Raw genomic sequence first — 19,978 nt, 5'->3', positions numbered from 1 at the left:
GGGCCTGAATGAGATTCTGCTTTAAAAAAAAAAAAGCATACAATAATCAAACAAATGTAAAAATATACATAATTTAAAATATGCTTACCGGGTAATAGCACTGAACAACCCACGGATGCGTGCTTTATGTCTAGCTACAAAAGCTTCAGTAAATATTACTCCTCTGTTATCAAGATCAATGTGTCCGTTAATAATTCTACCTAGTCGCTGAGTTAGCGCCTGAGGGTAAAGATGGATGAAAATTCTTATTAATTTGAAAGAAAATTACACATTTACATTTGTACAGTCTTACTAGCGTCATGTTGCATGCTGATGCTGTATTAATCATATGACTGAATAATTTCAGCAAGCATGAATTAACAAGATATATAAGGTAAAATGAAGACTTAGGATCTACGAAACTTCATAATCTTATGGCAGAGACAAGAATCGAATAAATCAAATAGTTGAATGTTAAAAGGCTCAGCTACATGCTAAAATAAGGCCTATTTCTATGGTAAAATAAAAGAGATTGATTAACCAATTTTCTAGATACAGGCAGTCTGACACATAGACAGCCAAGACATATACATGGGTCTTGGAGAGGATCCTATATGGAGCTTCTAACACTAACAGAGAGAAATAAATGTTATTCCAAGATTCTGCGACCTAGGGAAACATAAGACCTGAAAAGTTATCTTCTGTGATGCAAATATTAACAAACTGTGTCCAGAAATCTATACTGACAGACAACCTGATTTCTTGGTAATCTCAAGAGAGTATTTTTCCACAGCTACACTATGACTGGGATCAGGTACATATAAAATAAGCCTGGACATATTTGCCTTCCCAGGACAAGTTAAATCTACTCAAGTCAGCTGGCTGATACTTTTATGGTACAGAAAAATGCTTTCCAAACAACTTCTTAATGAGCTTTTAGAATACTGCCTGTGATTCTGAGAAAAATTAAAACTGGAAACTATTAAGAAACTATATATATTTCTAAAATGTATCAGTAGCACAATTTTATAAGAAATCATTTGAATCTGTTCTGATACTTTTATTTAAGTGTCTAAAATTTTTTTTTTTTACCTTCTGTGATTTACATGTATTTGCCGATTTTATCTTCTGTGATTTACATACATTTGCTCAGGAGCTTAGGCTCCTGAAATGCTTTGTAAAACAGATCTATGCCCTAAATGGTATTTTAGATGCAATTAGAAGAAATCACTCAGCTAAAATGAGTGAGTAAATCTGTTGTATTATAAATTAATCTCATGCAATTATGGTTTGTTAAGTTAAAGTATACCTAAAAAGAGATTTGGCTTTTCCCTGATTTGTTGCAGTAAATACAAAACAAAACCATCATTTATTGAGTACTTCCACTGTGCCAGCCATTTCAGTAGATATATCATGAATATAGCCTCACTGAGATCTATGAAAGAGACAATTATTCCCATTTTCAGATATGTAACTGGAAGCACAAAAGACATGAAATAATTTTCCTGACACTGAATAACTAAGCAGTGGCATAGCCAGAATTCAAATCAAGGTCTGTTTAACTCCAAAGCCCATGCACTTTCCACTGTACCAAATGGACTTCTATAATTCTAAAATGTCAAACCATTTTAAGAAAAAACAAACAGGGAACTAGCCTCTATTTTCAGGTAGCATTGTTATTACACTATAAATCAAGATATCTGATTTGAGTATTGACACAAGTACCAAAAATGAAGAGAATATAAGTGATTCCTTGGTTCTTCTTCCTGTCACACTGACAGTTTAGAGGAAAAAAGGTGACATCAAAAGATGTTGGTACTACTTACATTTTGGGCAAGAAAATTCTTTGTTGGGAAGGGATGTTCTGTGCACTGCAGGATGTTTAGCATCAGCCTTGACCTTTACCACACAAGATGCCAGTAGCACCCCTTCTAAATTATAGTCTTCATCAGTTATTTCTTAAAATATTTCTTAAAATATAACTAGGCAATCAGAACTGATGATACCCTGGTTAAAGTTTCTGTACAGTTGTTATCAGAACATTAAATAAACCTATATGCTTATGGTATACCTGCTACTGCATCAAAGCAGGCCTAGAACTTAAGTCTACTTAAGTTTAGGGTGTCTCTGGGTTCAGGAAGATTACAATCACGTCTAAACAATCTCATCAGAGCCATCAATGTTTAAGTATTCCCCAAATATATTGTTAGAACATCAGTAGTCAAACACTTGCAAAAAATCAATTAATGGTAAGAAGGTATAGTTTCTTCCCTCCCATTAAAATTCTTTTATTTATCTGAAAAGACATATTATAGTATTAAGAAAAAAATACCTGTGTCAGAAAGTTTCCGGGAAGATCATAGGTTTTACACAGTTCGGATATGGTTACCTGACCACTTTCCTGTAATTTATCATTTACCTCTTCTGCTAACCGATCCAAATAGTTCCTAATAGTTTAAAAAAAAAAAAGGAAAACCCAATTAGGAATAATAATTTTCCTCTATCTATTATGTCTAATTCCTGTTGCAATAAGGTATGCCTCAAAAGTAATGAATATGTTTAGGTAAACACCATTCATTACTCATATTCTGAAAATTTTCTTATCAATTTAACTAAATGTAAGGTTAATCAAATAATAAATGCTGAAATTGTTTTCAACAATTAAAATTCTGCAATCATTTTCATTAATATTTTTGGAACAATTCTGCTTTCAGAGTTAAACTCATACAGGAAAGATGATAAAAATTATGTTTTGTGTCGCTTTAAAACAACAGAAAAAAATAAAAGTTATATTATTTCCAAGTACTCCACACAAGTAAATACTTACTTTTTAAGTACAATGATCCTTACAATGAAAATCAGCACTAAGTGTTCTAAACAAAATGCTGAAGTGGCCACAACTGTTCTAAATTTAAGTATAAATTTACTTACAAAAAAAGAAAACAAAAAAGTGTACTTAAATATCGTACATACTCATCTATCAGTTGTCCCAACACTAGCTGAACATGTCTTTCTGATTTAACAATGTCACCAATTCTATTTTCAATATGAGTCAGATCCACATTAATCGCCTGAAAAATAAGTACAAATTCTATTAGTGATAAGTTCATACTGTTTAAGTTTGAAATTACATATTTAGAACTTAAAAAAAAACTTACTTATCCTTAGGTGAATTTCAAATTGATATGAAATATTATAACAAGTCTCAAATAAAAAATTAGAGGCTTGTTGCTTATTTACTTTGATTTCTGAACAAGTACATTTTCACTTGCTAAGAAAGTTCGTATTAAGAAGTTACACCATTTCAGGGGTCTTTTCTCCTCCAGAGTCCCCCTGGAGCCTGGGGAGTCTGGTGGGGCGCAACAGGCAAGTCCCAACCTGCCAGAGATCACACAGTGAGTTGGTGAGTCTGCGACCCAAACCACCCATTGCCTCGGAGCAGTCACCAGACTGCCGCCCCACAGGCAGCCACTTGGCCCAAGATCAACCCAGCCCTGGCTCTCTCGCTCAGGAGAGGCTCTGCAGGCCAGAATTCAGGGGATCAAGTTGGCCCATGCATCTCAGCCCCTGCTGTGGTTCTCAGGCTTGCTAAGACGTCAGCCAAACCTGCTGTCGGCTTCGTGAACAAGGCTTCTCGGCAGATCCTGGCTGGTGGTTCTGAGCTGGGAGGTAGATGTAGATGGGCCCCTGGGCTGAACAGTTAAAGTTTGTCAGGCAGAGTAAATTGGAGGTTTGTGTTCCCTAGACACTTCAAGGACAAAGCTAATGGCAGGAGCTGAGCTCTGCCAGAATAGAGAGATAAGATGACCACATCTATCACTCCTGAGGTCAAGGAGACCTCCCTGACTGCACATGTGCAGAAAGACTCCTCGGGGGTCAAAAAGGGAGGCGCGCTACCCCATAATAGGTGCTGTCAATGTCCCATAGGCTGCTGCGCTGGAATCCATCTTGGCAAAAAGATGCACCTGCATATGGAGAAGCATCCTGGGTCAGGTCGGAGGTTGGAAACGAAGCAAGATGACTGGCCAGAGAAAAACAAACACCTGGAAAAACTCTCTCCATATAAGTGATTTAAATCACCTCTCTGGTGTGCTCCTCATTAGGGAGGATGCCTGCACTCTTCTCTGGGTGCATATTTTTGCTTTGCTCTAAATAACCTGGTTCTTTGTTCTCTTTGCACATACTGTGCTTCCAATAGATCTTGTGCCTGCTTTACAATGTCTTTTTGTGAATTTTTTCTCTCAAGAAGACAAGGACCAAGGTCCTCTCACCTGCCGACGTCGTCTGGTGCCATGACTTGGATTGCTTCCAAGGTAACTTGCACGTCTTGCTCAACTATGGCTAGAGACCTCTGCTTGCACTATCTTCCTTAGCTTCTCCTTTGGCCTGCACCTTTCTTTCCTACTTTTCTTGCACATAAGGGTCTGTTTTTCACTACATATTTTCACACCCTCCTGGGAGAAGATCTTTTGCTTTTTATTTCTAAACTGCCAATGCTGTCTTTGTCAGGCTGAGTGCACAGGCTCCCTGAGGTCTTATCTTTGTTACAAAAAACACCAGGGCATATGACTTTGGAAATAATCATGTTTCCCAACTCCAATTCTTCCAAGAGTTCCTCCTTTTACCTCTCGGACCCCCCAACCCCTCAAGCTTTGGCAGCCCTTACACTGCTATGGACAGCCTATTGGGCTGGCCAATTCCCAGCAGATAATGTCATAAATTTTACAAATGCTCAACCCCGAGGAGTACATCCCAGTAGGAAATCTTGTTATAGGACATAGGGGAGATCTGATGTCTATAAAGCTTAAGGGAAAACCGGCAACCACTCTGCACTGGTTCAAATGTCCACCCCAGCTAAGAAGGGAGGGCACCCTGTGCAAGAAACCAAAGCTGACCAGAGATGTCTGGTTAGAAATCAGTGGGGGAGTACAGGATGCTCCAAAGCCCATCAGCATTAAGATTGAAGGACATTCAGAGGACACTCTGAATCTCCTCCAGGTGCCTCCTAGTAATGTTTCCAGGATGCTGGACTTCATTTCTAGAAGCACTGTTCTCAGTTGCAGGTTATTCAACATGGGAGGATCTCCTTCTAAACCAAAAAAAAAAAACACCCCTCAGAAACGCTCCCAGGGCACTAAGTTCTTTTTGTTCTTTCTGTCCACTTTTAGTCATAAACACCATGGAAGGTATCCCTGGGACAACAATGTATCAGCCAGTCTGCCTCTGTCATTAGGGCCAATTTGAGCACTCTTTGGTCTAAATTCTAGCTATGAAACTATGAATACAGAAAAAGATGATTTTTTTTTGACACTGTGTGGCCACAATACTCTTTAGACTCCAGAAAAAACTGGTTAAGATAAAACCCTTTTGAAATTGCAAAACTGGTTCTTTCTGCATATGCAATTAGAGAAAGCTAGCTTGTTAAAATACTTTTTTTCAGAATTCTGATCCTGAGAGAACAAAAATACGCCTAGGAGAAAGCCTGAAGTTAACTCTTATCATGTCCTTGAGAGACAAACAAAGCCCACTTTGCCTGAGACTTCAGCCTTGGGTTAATTAGTAGAACTTCAAGCCAAGGGAAAAAAAAAAGCAAAGAGGCATTTTAAACCTCAAGCAGAAACTGTGAGATCTCTGTCTGTCTGGATTTATGTATATCTCAGTATGTGTCTCTGTCTGTGGATAATATTGCTGAGGCTAATTCGTAAATGAACTCTATTTAATTGGCTGAAAGAAAAGTAAGTGCTTATAAATCAAACAATTCTATATATAAGAGAAACTAAGCTAAACAAATTTCAGGTTCACATGATCTGGGAAATATTCAGTATTGAATTGCTATCTGATATTAAAGTTAGTTTAAGTTTATTAATACAGACATGTCTTTAGAGTCATCAATATTAAGTATAATACCTTTGTTTTACCTAGGTTTACTGAAAGTCATTAAGTTCACACTGTATCTGTTACATTTGTCAACAAGAGAATTAACTTGGTATGGGATAAAAGCTTTTGAGTAAACAGTGTGGGAATAATTATGTTTTAGTTTTTCCAGATTTTTGGTACCTTGAAACTTTAGTTTTGCTAAATCAAGTCAAATGATAAAAAGTCATTAAACGTCTAAATCATTTTTAAGATAAAATACTGAAATATTGATTGCTGAACAAATCTAAATTCACCTACTTTTGTCTTCTCGCAAGAGGGAAACTAAAGATGTTTGGGTTTATCAGACACATGCCTTGTACTACATTGAGAAAAGAAACTGGGCTTTGGGAAAATGCATGTTTTTAGAGGTTATGGAATATATTAAGTTTGCTAATCAGGAAATACCAATACGACAAACAGTTCACAATTGCTTTCTTCTTGGTTTTCACTAGAGGTTAAGGTTTTTAAGGGTTAACAAGTATAATACGTAATTAAAGCTACTAAAATGATAAGGGAAGCATTTCACTGTGTGAAGCAAGTAGAATATATGTTGTCGGTGATAGAAGATATGAAGACTGGAATTTTTTCTCTCTCTGTTAAGAGAACAAAGTTTTCTTGGAATGCTACTTTTGATAAGAGACTGTGTGAATTTCTTTGTCTTTAGGTGATTTGTATTTGCTTTTGAAATCTTTTGTTACTTTGGTTGAGTAAATAAGTATTATTTCACAATGATCTATGATTCTATTTGACTGTTTTAAAACTTTTTGATATTTTTTTGATATTTTTTAACAAACTTCCCAAGTGTCAAATTCTAATTAAAGTTCTTCTGACCTCCAGCTAACTTCAAGGCACTTCACAGGGCCCCTGAGGCATCTCAGAAAAATATTACACTAACTGGGATTATTTGACAGATTAAATTACAGGAGGAACATTGTCAAATAAAAGGTAACAATGACAGAATCTGTAAAGATCATGACACATGTAGATAAAGTTCACTCTGCTTCTACAAAGATTAACCCCTGACTGTCAGACTCTGCCATCCTGATGTCCTTGTAACATGGCAATGGTCTACTCCTAAATCAGGGAACTTAAAATGGGTAAACAATAGCTGTAAATTAAACAGGGTTATGGGAAATCCAAGATGGCCACCTGGCTTTTCCCAGCTCCCTGGCAAACTCCATTTTTACTTGATGGGTTAAAGCCTTCCCTGGCTACAGGGCTGATGCCCTCACAATGAAAAGGAAATGGTTAAGAAATGTGTTTTCCACTTGGGGTATACTTTCTTCAACCTCCAGTGATCAAGACACCCACTTCACTAGACAAATCATATAAGCCTTAACACAAACTTCTTGAAATTATCACTGTAACTATCATCCTCAATCATCAGGCAAGGTCAACAAAACTAATGGAAAAAGTGGACTCAAACAGAACAAAAATTAATTACATGGGATTAAAGGAACTGGTAAATATGATTAATTTTTATGACTCTGACATATTACCAACTTCTAATCTTTGTTTTTCAGATACATAAAAGCCCTTCTCCTCAAGCTACTTATGGCTTACAACAATTTGGTAATTTACACCTGAGGATAAAATTAAAACATTTTTCTCTTTGCCTGGTCCCTCCAGAAATTGGAGATCCTTGGGTTATGAACAGCCTTATCAGGTAAATAAAAAAGACTGCCTCCTGACATGTAAAGGAATCTCAAAATACTTTAGGGACCTCTAGAAGACAGAAATCCACCTAAGCAAAATCTGATGGCAGGCCTTTGGCATGGCTTTCTTGGCCTTGAGAGGCCTTTTGGGAATTTAGTCTGAGACTCCTGAGGAGTTACACCAGAGTCAGCATGGAGGAGCCTATGCTGTCAATGGACCAAACTTATTTTGAAAACAAATTGATCTTGGCTGTGTTTGGTGGAAATGAGGGCATTTTAGAAAAAGGATTATGTTTCACTAAATATTAAATTCTAGTTTTGTTAATTAAGGCCTGTGTCTACTAAGACTCACTTCCCAGATAGTTCCTTGCTGTTAACATTATATTGTTACAAAATTTAATTAAATTATTAAAGGGACATTCTAAGTTTCTTTCTGAAGCCTAACTTCATAATCAACCTTTGGATAAAGGTCACATACTCCATGATCTACAACCTGGAGATTAACACCAGGCTATGATCATTTAAGTTTAAAGGAACAATTAGACTATACTAAGGATAACCAGCCTAGTAACATTAGGAAATTAGGCTGAACGTCTTATGGACAATGCCAATGTATATAATTTCCCTTAAAGATACGAAGTGGTACAAAACAGACTAAGACAGACAACTTGGGGATGTACTAGGCTGCACCTAATGTGAGTTCTTGACTTAAACCCTTACTTCTGACCTAATACTGCTAGCTATATTATTTTTTATTGCCTGTTTTACAAAATTGTTGTTTCTTACATTACCAAATGTATGACTGATCTCTGATAAAATGATGATATATATATAGTCTCATACGAAATCAATGGCTGTTAGTGTAACTCTAGATATGGGAGGAAGCAACAAAAGGGAATATTTTCCTGGATCATAAGAGACTAGTAAGACAGGTGGTCCAGAGACTTTTGGCTACTGATAACAAGGCCTCGTCCAGTAATAAATAGCACAGTGAGTGGCCTGTCAGCAAAATCTTCACCAGACCTGGGAATGAACATTCCTAGCACCATGGTACAAAATGGTCATAAAATGCCGCCCAAACCATGTTCAAATTTATGATTATAAAGGGCCCTGCCAACTGGAAACTGGCACTCGCCATCTACCTCTACAAGGATTAAATCATGAGCTGCTTCAGCTGCTGACCTTCAACATCCCATGAAAAGAGTTCGGAATGGAAATCAGAAATGAGGCACTCTGTGCTCTGGGAAAAAGTGACAGAACAGGCCTTCAGATAGGTATTTTCAGGTAAGGATATTTTTGATCCCTAATTCTTGCCTCTTCTCATACCTAGAAAAACATTAAAATCATTAACGGTGACATCTGCTTTGGCTATTAAGGGAAAAATTACAATTAAAAGTCAAAAAGTCAGCCATCCAAGGTAATACTAGGTGACACTATGGGCGTGATTTCAGAAAAGACTTTGTATTGCTGAGAACTTAAGTTTTATGAGCTGTGTCAAACTTGACGCCACCGGCCGTTCTCAGGACAATACCAGCTGACAGCTGGTAGCTACAACCTTACGTTTTCAAGGTCTCCTTTTGTAACTACTACATTTTTAAATAATAAAATTGCTTTAGATCATACATTAACAGAAAGAAGGGACATGTGTAGTGACCAACAGCTCCTGTTATTTATGTTTTAATAACACATCAAAGGTTAAAACCTACTTAGATAAAACTAGACAACTGGCTACGTGGCTACAGGTCTCCCCGAAGCACCAGGTCCATATTGGGTCTCAGGTTTATTCTCCCGGAAAAAAAAATTAGATCTGTTTAGTCTATTAATGTTCAGGTTGTCAATCCTCCAACTCCTTCTAACTGGGACTGTAACACCTACAACAATCACACTGGGTTAACAGAAAAGGACGTCAAAAATATATGACCAGGCCAAATGGTTCCATTCTTTGGACAGGATAAGCCAAGTACTGACTCTATCTGGACCCGTACCAAAACTGTTACCAAATGTAACCTGGTTCTTACTCCTGCTTGGGCCTCTGGTTACAATAATTCTTTTACTGATCTTTGGCCCTTGCCTTCTTTTAATCTACTTCTTCAGTTTGTTCTCTGCAACAGTTTCCCAGACAAGATGATGGTGATCCAGAGATTCCAGCCATTCCTTGAAACGGATCTTGCCAGAATAATAACAGAAGTCACCCTGGGGCCCCTTAATGAAACCTGGTGAGGGCTCCATGACCCCAAGTAGGTAGGGTCTATGAGCCCCTTGCCAGCCTAAAGAATCTATAGAGGAAAGACTGTTGCTGTTCGTCCTCCCAATAAAGATTTCTTGGGGTTCACATCTCTCAGGGGGATTTGAGGTAGAAGGTAGACAGGCCCCTGGGATGAAGAGCTAGAGTTTGTCAGGCAGAGTAATTGGAGGTTTGTATGCCCTAGACACTTCAAGGACAAAGTTAATGGCAGGAGCTGAGCTCTGCTGAAGTAATTAGATAAGATGACTGCATCTATCACTCCTGAGGTCAAGGAAACCTCCCTGACTGCACATGTGCAGAAAGACTCCTTGGGGGTCAAAAAGGAAGGGGCGCTGCCCCATAAAAGGTGCTGTCAATCTTCCATAGGCCTCTGTGCTGGAATCCACCTTGGCAAAAAGGTGCACACGCATATCAGGAAGGGCCCTGGGTCTGGTCAGAGGTGGGAAACGAAGCAAGATGACTGGCCAAAGGAAAACAAAGGCCCGGAAAAACTGCCTCCATATAAGTGATTTAAATCACCTCTCTGGTGTGCTCCTCATCAGGGAGAATGTCCACACTCTTCTCTGGGTGTGTATTTCTGCTTTGCTCTAAATAAATTGCTTCTTTGTTCTCTTTGCACATACTGTGCTTCCGATAAACTCTGTGCCTGCTTTACAGTGGAATTCTCTCTCCAAAAAAGACAAGGACCAAGGTCCTCTAACCTAACGACATCAGTTCTGCTCATTTTTGGAAGGTAGGGAAACAAGGTGGTGGAGTTGAAGGACGTGAGCTCACCTCTTCTCAAGAAAACACCAAAATCACAACTAACTGCTGAACAACTATCAACAAAAAACACTGGAATCTATCAAAAAGGGTATTCCACATCCAAAGACAAAGAAGGAGCCAGAAGGAGATGCCAGGAGGGGCGCTTTCTCAATATAATCAAACCCCGTACCCGCCAGGTGAATAATCCACAAACTGGATCCTCTGTTAGAGTTTCTCCCACAGAAGTGAGAGTTCTGATCCCCACGTCAGGCTCCCCAGCCTAGGGGTCTGGCATCAGGAGGAAGAGCCCCCAGAGCATTTGGCTTTGAAGGCCGGTGGGCTTGAGTGCAGGAGCTCCACAGGACTAGGGGAAATAGAGACTCCACGCTTGGAGGGCACACACAAGGTTTCATATTCACTGGGACCCAGAGCAAAGCAGTGACTCCACAGTAGCCTGGGCCAGACCTACCTTAGGGTCCTGGAGGGTCTCCTAGGAAGGTGGGGGTCTGCTGTGGCCCACTGTGGGGACAAGGACACTGGTGGCAGAGGCCCCAGGGAATACTCCTCAGCATGAGCTCTTTTGGAGGTCGCCATTTTGGCACCAAGATCTGGCCCCACCCAACAGCCTGCAGGCTCCAGTGTTGGGACACCTCAGGCCAAACAACCAACAGGGTGGGACCACGCCCCATTCATCAACAGAAAGGCTACCTAACGTCCTGAGCCCACAACCACCTCTAGACACACCCCTTGACATGGCCCTGTCCACCAGAAGGGCAGGACCCAGCTCCACCCACCAGGGGGCAGGCACCAGTCCCTCCCACCAGGAAGACTGCACAAGCCCCTGAACCAACCTCACCCACCAGGAGGCAAACACCAGAAGCAAGGAGAACTACAATCCTGAAGCCTGTGGAATGGAAACCTCAAATACAGAAAGTTAAATAAAATGACATGGTAGAGAAATATGTTCCAGATAAAGGAATAAGATGAAGCCCCAGAAGGACAACTAAGTAAAGTGGAAATGGGCAATCTGCCTGAAAAAGAATTCAGAATAATGATAGCAAAGATGATCCAAGATCTCGGAAAAAGAATGAAGGCACAGACTGGGAAGATACAAGAAATGTTAAACAAGAGCTAGAAGATTTAAAGAACAAACAGAGACGAACAATACAATAACTGTGATGAAAAATACACTAGAAGCAATCAACAGCAGAATAAATGAGGCAGAAGAACACATAAGTGAGCTGGAAGATAGATTGGTGGAAATCACTGCTGTGGAAAAGAATAAAGAAAAAAGAATGAAAAGAAGTGAGGACAACCTAAGACACCTCTGGGACAACATTAAATGTGCCAACATTCACATTATAGGGGTCCCAGAAGGAGGAGAGAGAGAAAGGGCATGAGAAGATATTTGAAGCGGTAACAGCCGAAAACTCCCCTAACACGAGAAAGGAAACACTCACTCAAGACCAGGAAGCGCAGAGTCCCTTACAGGATAAACCCAAGGAGCAACAAGCCAAGACACATACTGATCAAACCGAAGAATAAAAACCGTATGATAATCTCAATAGATGCAGAAAAAGCTTTTGACAAAATTCAACACCCATCTATGATAAAAACTCGTCAGAAAGTTGGGCATAGAGGGAACACACCTCAACATAATAAAGGCCATATACAACAAACCTACAGCTAGCATCATACTCAATGGGGAAAAGCTGAAAGCATTTCCTCTGAGATCAGAAACAAGATAAGGATGTCCACTCTCGCCACTTTTATTCAACATCATTTTGGAAGTCCTAGCCATGGCAATCAGAGAAAAAAGAGAAATAAAAGGAATCCAAATTGGAAAGGAAGTAAAACTGTCACTGTTTGCGGATGAAATGACACTATACACAGAAAATCCTAAAGATGCTACCAGATAAGTAAAGCTCATCAAGGAAATTGGTAAAGTCACAGGATACAAAATTAAAATACAGAAATCTCTTGCTTTTCTATACACTGACAACGAAAGATCAGAACGAGAAATTAAGGGTACAATCCCATTTACCATTGCATCAAAAAGAATAAAATACCTAGGAATAAACCTACCTAAGGAGGCAAAAGACCCGTACTCTGAAAACTGTAAGATACTGATGAAAGAAATCAAAGATGACACAAACAGATGGAAAGATATATCATGCTCTTGGATTGGAAGAATCAGTATCGTCAAAATGACTATACTACCCAAGGCAATCTACAAATTCAATGCAATTCCTATCAAATTACCAATGGCATTTTTCACAAAACTAGAACAAAAAGTTTTACAATTTGTATGGAAATACAAAAGACTCCAAATAGCCAAAGCAATCCAGAGAAAGAAAAAGAGAGCTGGAGGAATCAGGCTCCTTGACTTCAGACTATACTACAGGTTACAGTCATCAAAACAGTATGGCACTGGCACAAAAAACAGAAATATAGATCAACAGAATAGTACAGAAAGCCCAGAAATAAACCCACACACTTATGGTCAATTCACCTATGACAAAGGAGGCAAGAATATACAATGGAGAAAAGACTATCTCTTCAGTAAGTGATGCTGGGAAAACTGGACAGCTACATGTAAAAGAATGAAATTAGAACACTCTCTAACATCATACACAAAAATAAACACAAAATGGATTAAAGACCTCAATGTAAGACTGGATACTATAAAACTCTTAGAGGAAAACATAGGCAGAACACTCTTTGACGTAAATCGCAGCAATATTTTCTTTTAACATCTTTATTGGAGTATAATTGCTTTACAATGTTGTGTTAGTTTCTGCTGTATAACAAAGTGAGTCAGCTATACATATACAGATATCCCCTCCCTCTTGCGTCTCCCTCCCAGCAATATCTTTATGGATCTACCTCCTAGAGTAATGAAAATAAAAACAAAAATAGACATATGGCACCTAACTAAACTTAAAAGTTTTGCACAGCAAAGGAAACAATAAACAAAATGAAAAGGCAATCGACAGAATGGGAGAAAATATTTGCAAACGAAGTGGGTGACAAGGGATTAATCTCCAAAATATACAAACAGCTCATGTAACTCAATATCAAAAAAACAACCCAATCAAAAAATGGGCAGAAGATCTAAACAGACATTTCTCCATCAACATACAGGTGGCCAAAACAACATGAAAATATGCTCAACATCACTAATTATTAGAGAATGCAAATCAAAACTACAATCAGGTATCACCTAATACTGGTCAGAATGGCCATCATCAAAAAGTCTACAAACAATATATGCTGGAGAGGCTATGGAGAAAAGGGAACCCTCCTACACTGTTGGTGGGAATGTATATTGGTACAACCACTATGCAGAACCGTACGGAGATTCCTTAAAAAACTAAAAATAGAATTGCCATATGATCCAGCAATCCCACTCCTAGGCATACATCCGGAGAATACTATACTTCAAAAAGATACATGCACGGCAATGTTCACTGCAGCACTATGTACAATAGGTAAATTGCTTCCAATTAGGTTGGAAACCACCTAAATGTCCATCAACAGAGGAATGGATAAAGATGTGCTACATATATACAATGGAATAGTACTCAGCCATAAAAAAGAATGAAATAATGCCATCTGCAGCAACATGGACAGACCTAGAGATTATCACATTAAGTGGAGTATGTCAGACAGAGAAAGTCAATTATCATATGATATCACTTATATGAGGAATCTAAAAAAAAAATGATACAAATGAAGTTATTTACAAAACAGAAACAGACTCAGAGCCTTTGAAAACAAACTTATGGTTACCAAAGGGGAAAAGTCAGGAGGAGGAATAAATTAGGAGTTTGGGATTAACATATACACATTACTATACATAAAACAGATAATCAACAAGGATCTACTGTATAGCACAGGGAATGGTATTCAATATTCTGTAATAACCTATACAGGAAAATAATCTGAAAAAAAACCTATAAATCAACTATACTCCAGTATAAAATAAAAATTAAAAGATATACCATTTCACACAAAATTTGCCAGTTTCTTGTATATACTGTAGTGTACCTTACTGATGACATGTATACCTGTATTTTCTAAAAATATCTACATTTCTTTTACTTCCACATATTAAAAACAAACAAACAGGAAACCGGTAATTTTTCTCCCAAAATTACATAAATTCTGTAATTACATAAATTCTGTAATTACATAAAATGACAACTATGAGTTTATTTCATAAAGAATAAAGAATAAGCAAGTCAACTGAGAAAGAAGAACTTATTAAACTGATTCAATATATGTCAGTGAGGGTTATGTAATTATTTCTTCACAAACACAAAACATGATACCAGTACCAAGGAATACTTAGGGCACTGAAAAAATTAATGTTGAGGAATCAAAGTAAAAACTATTATAAAGTTGAAATTTACCTGTTGCAGATCAACAATGTTTACTCGACCTTTAAAGAAAAGACATTCATTTATTTTACATTATGTGTTACGTACATACCAGCCAAAAACTGTAAATTCCAACAGATTTATGTTTTGGACCGTCAACGTCCTCCTTCTACAAAGGACACAGGGCTGCGATAATTAATGTCTTCAAAAGCAAACCATTAGCTGAATAAATTTTCATCACTTAAGGTACAGACAACAGTTTATTTTCAAAGTTCCATCTGTCATATCAGGCCAATTAGAGAATCAGCTGATACACGGTTTAGCCAGATATACAGGGGTTATTTACCTCCCTTTGCAATTTTATCTACTGTGACCAAAGAGATACAACTAAATTCAGGTAAACTTTTTTCAATTATTTGAAACTGGTAGGTTACCACTTATTAGCTAAAGAATATCTGTTAAGTATTCCAAATTATAGCTAATATTTTATTAGGACTATGCAGGAAGATAAAAAACAAACACCAAGGGTATATCTAACAACATCTAATGAGTTGTTTTCACAGATGCATCTAATCTAATCAACGTCTTCAAATTTGCTCAGTAATTTGTTCAAATTTCAAAAAGAAAAAGGAAACAAAAACTTTTTTGTATGCTTGTAATAGCATTTCCTACAAACAGATGTAGCACGCTATTACATTGATTCCTAATTTGCAAATACTTAAAGTTTAAAAAAGAGCATGGTAGTACAACCTTGATTTTCAACAATCTATACTTTAAAATCTCTATTTCCTCTTCATAATTATCACCTGGCAAGAGGCAGCTAAGTATCCACCCCTGAGTCACCCAATAAATTCATGAACTGTGAAAAGAAACAGCTGATTAATTCACATACAGAACACATAACTCAAAATAAAAAAAAATGCTTTTTTTTTTTTTTTTTTTTTTTTTTTGCGGTACGCGGGCCTCTCACTGTTGTGGCCTCTCCCATTGCGGAGCACAGGCTCCGGACGTGCAGGCTCAGCGGCCATGGCTCACGGGCCCAGCCGCTCCGCGGCATGTGGGATCTTCCCGGACCGGGGCACAAACCCGTGTCCCCTGCATCGGCAGGCGGACTCTCGACCACTGCGCCACGAGGGAAGCCCAAAAATGCTATTTTTAAAGTGACAATATTTGACTTCATTTAAATTATACGATCAGGTTTACCTAAACCTATTAAAAATATTAAGGCTGATTACCATATTAACAATTGAAAGGGTGTCCTATAACCTCCAAATCACTTATGATGTATAGTTTTAAGGGTTTCCCCCCCTTCCAAAGAACCAGAAGAAAAAAACTAAGGAATTACTTACCACCTCGAACATGTAACTCATCTCTCATTTCTTTACTAATTTGGGCTGGAGTAATATATTCCTTCCCATCAAGTGTGTGAACTACTTCTAGCTGTTTCTGAGCAATCAATTTATTCACGATCTCAATGCAATTCCGCTCTGACAACCTGAGGGAAACAAAAGTTAACTTTTAAAAATGCATTTGATACATTCAGTGCATAATATGATTAAGAAAACGTATGAAAATGGGCTTTTAAAAGGGTTTGGGTAGTCATTAGGTTCTATATTACAAAATCTGTATCTTTTATTAGTATAATACTAATTCAATAAATTAAAAAAAGTTCTAGGGAGTAAACAGGTTTACACGAACTTAAATCATGTAGTTCATTGTTACAAATCTTTCTATTACAGATTTCAAGTTTGCTCTCTCTTCTAGGCCTGCTTCTAATCTTCAAATCTGAAAAATTAGGACATGTAATTTACATAAGGGAAAAAACTGCCCTACTTTTATTTCAATTTTCAATTTAGCTTCAGTTAAAAAAAAACAAAATTTTCTTTTATTGAATGCATTATTGTCTCATTCATGCAACTCATCTGTAGGTAGGAGACAGGAAAACACGTTAAGTGTCCTAGTTTGCTCGCACTGATACAAAACACAGCATCAAGGGATTAAAGTCTTCAGCCCCAGAAGAAACAAGACAAGGAACAGTCAACGGATAAAAAAGGGTTCTACTAGCTTTTTACGTGCTCGGTAATGGTAAAAAGCAGAGTTAGGGTGCTTTTCAGGACACCCCCCCGCAAAGGTTAGTGGGTTTGTAGGAAATATCAGTGTCCGGAGTCCCTAAAAATGACAGATAAGACCCTGGTTCTGGCCTAGGACATCTGTTCTGGTGAATAAAAAGGCAAAATGTTTAAGGGGTCAACAGAGTATTTGCAAAGTACTGTACTTTGGGGTTAGCCTCTCCTTTCAAGCTCTAAGTCAGGAAGTGTATAACAGGCAATGACTTGCTGACGGTTAAGTAAGGGTTAGAGAGACGTTCTTAAGACAGCTCCAAGTCACCAGCCCCAGCTGTCGTGGGGGGAGGCCGCGCCTGCACCTGGCTGGGGCTTAAAGGGTGGGGGGATGTTCTCGGTCTCCCCGCGCCGGGTATTATACTGGCAGCCGCAATCTAGGCTTTGGGAGCGGGGGAGGGGGCGGGAACGCTGACAGCGGCTGGGAAGGTCCGGGGTCCAAGGCCTGGGGTTTGCGGCCTCAGATCTTGGCGTGGCCGCCCTGGGGCTATTTTGGACTCCACAAAGGAGAGGGAGAGTCAGGCACCTCTGCGTGGCCTCTGTGAACTGCGCCCGCTGGAAGTCTGCCGCCAACCGCCTAATCTCTTCCCAAGCGTCCGCCATCTCAGCCCTACTCGCCAAGCAGCCGGCCACCAGTAGACACGTCAGCCGAAAAGCCACGGGAGCCGGGGCGGAACGGGCCGCGCAGAGGGACAAGAGACTCCTCCCCGACGCAGCTACGAAACGCGTGCGGCCGGCGCAGGCATGGGCGGGGCCCGAAAGGCCTCAGCCCCGCCCACCCCGCGCGGGAGGTTTGTCCTCGGCTATGGAAGCCTGGCGGGGACTGCTGAGAGCTAGGCCGCGAGGTCTCTGCCCGGCCGTGGATGGGTTGTAGGAAAGCCAAGTTAATAAAGTGTTACTTTAGGTCTTTGTTTGCATTATCCCTAATGTTTTTGGCGCAGTGTAATCAAATTAACGACTCTTCTTTTTTTTTCTGCCTCCCCTTTGTTTTATTTTTGGGAGGGGGGGTGAGGAAGAGATGTGCCGGGGCCTGCAGTTAGCATCCCCTCTTCTCTAGCTATTAAGGAAGGGCAATCCCATTTGTATAGGGAATCATGCTTATTTATTTATTTTTAAAAAATTTTTTTTGGCGGTACGCGGGCCTCTCATTGTTGTGGCCTCTCCCGTTGCGGAGCACAGGCTCCGGACGCGCAAGCTCATTGGCCATGGCTCACCGGCCCAGCCGCTCCGCAGCATGTGGGATCTTCCCGGACCGGGGCACAAACCCTTGTCCCCCGCATCGGCAAGCGGACTCCCAACCACCGCGCCACCAGGGAAGCCCCATCATGCTTATTTTTACTTGGGCTCAAAGCTTTGAACCTGTTGGATAGTTACTTTTTTTTTTTTTTTGCACAAATGTGAATAATTTGGGTACCATAAATGTTGGGAACTGCTTTCATGTAGTCTAGAGCCTTTCCGATTTCTCTTACGCGGAGGATTAGCTCCATCAAATAATGAAGAAATATAAACATAAGGTAGTAAATGTATATGGCTATGGATGGAATGGAAGAAACAAGGAGCACGTTTGTTTTGCTTACCCCTACATTGAAATCGGTAAAAAGTAGTTACTCTGGAGTACCTTTGTTGATCCGTTTTACTTTTATACCTCACTCTTCATTTTTTAAAAAATGTATATACTATACATATATAATTCCTTTTAACTATATGCCCTATAGAGTTGGTGGAGGGGAGTTATTTCAGTTACTTTCCCGTCTCAGTATCTCATTCTGGGTCACTCAAAGCCAATGCCACAAATGTTCTTGTCTAGTAAAGTATCCAGCTTTATTTAAAATGCAGAAAACAGTAATAAAACCTGTCACTAAGTACTGCCACCAAACAGGCAAACTGTTGGGCAATGTGGTTGCAAACTGAGAGGTGGAACACCGGACATTAAAGCGGTAACTTGGAATAGAGTAGGTGATGTGGTCCCAAAGGGCATCAAGTTTCAGAACAAGCAGAAACATTCATTCATGTAACAAATACTTATTGATTACCAGATGCCATGGAGTACAGTGGTGGATAAGGCAGACGTGAGCTTGCCATAAACAACTTGAAAATCTAAGGAAGCAGATTTTTAAAAAGGCATTTAATATAAAGTATGAAATTTATAACAATAGGGGAAGTATAATGAACTATGTGACTACTTGATATCCAGACTTCTTACTGATCATGTAAGACTCACGATCAGCATGGAGTCTACTTTCCAGCAGCATCCTCTGCGGCTGCATACCACATGTGGAGTAGCACACTGTGTCCTCCATACACCAAGCCTTTTCAGGACTTCATGTCTCTTCTGGAATGCCTGTCCTCTTCTTCACTCTCCTCTACCCACATTTATTTTTTAACTTATTCTTCCATGACGTCCCAGCTTAAATAAAACTCTTCAATGAAACTTTTTAAATTCCTGCAATTGTTTCACATGCTGTATCCCCACAATTTTCTATTCAGATGTCTCTAGCAGCAAGCAAAATTATATTGTAATTTTTACTCACTACATCTCTCAGTAGTCTGAGCTCTTCAGTGAGCTCCTAGATGCTCTTTAGCATTTAGGATGACAACTGGTACATAGTGCCTGGTATATTCCATAAATGTTAAATGAGTAAGTCAGTGTAAATGTTTTGGTGCAGCACTACATTTTGGTACAGTAGTAACATTTACATTTATTCCTAAAAAGGGAAGAATTCATGATTGTACTTTGTAGAGATGGCTTGTGCTGACTAAAAGGATAGCCACCAGACAGATGAAGCTATTTAAATTTAAGTTAATTAAAATTAAGATTATACCAGCAATGAACAAGTGGAACTTGAAATTGAAAACACAATATCATTTTCATTAGCAAGCCCCCAAATGAAATACTTAGGTATAAATCTAACAAAATATGTATAAGATCTACGTGAG

General features: G+C 39.1%; 1 protein-coding gene across 2 annotated transcripts in view; it reads right to left on the bottom strand.

The window, feature by feature from the left end:
- UFL1 (UFM1 specific ligase 1) overlaps nucleotides 1-17,710 on the bottom strand; it is a 51,829-nt gene extending 34,119 nt beyond the window's left edge. Inside the window, exons 1-6 of one of the 2 annotated variants that reach the window (XM_019929449.3) lie at nucleotides 17,568-17,666; nucleotides 16,271-16,416; nucleotides 14,955-14,983; nucleotides 2,953-3,050; nucleotides 2,312-2,426; nucleotides 89-219 (exon numbers count right to left, since the gene is read on the bottom strand). In XM_019929449.3, the coding sequence (XP_019785008.2) occupies nucleotides 89-219; nucleotides 2,312-2,426; nucleotides 2,953-3,050; nucleotides 14,955-14,983; nucleotides 16,271-16,416; nucleotides 17,568-17,644 (596 nt within the window). In that variant the 5' untranslated portion in view covers nucleotides 17,645-17,666. Of the gene's footprint in view, nucleotides 1-88; nucleotides 220-2,311; nucleotides 2,427-2,952; nucleotides 3,051-14,954; nucleotides 14,984-16,270; nucleotides 16,417-17,567 lie in introns of both variants that reach the window. The other variant, XM_073789443.1, reaches the window with a different exon arrangement.
- Nucleotides 17,711-19,978: the final 2,268 nt, after the last annotated feature.

This window comes from Tursiops truncatus, chromosome 12 (assembly GCF_011762595.2).
Source record: "Tursiops truncatus isolate mTurTru1 chromosome 12, mTurTru1.mat.Y, whole genome shotgun sequence".
Classification (NCBI taxonomy): Eukaryota; Metazoa; Chordata; class Mammalia; order Artiodactyla; family Delphinidae; genus Tursiops; species Tursiops truncatus.
The sequence above is the reverse complement of the archived record's forward strand: the minus strand, read 5'-3'. Positions and strand labels throughout refer to the sequence as shown.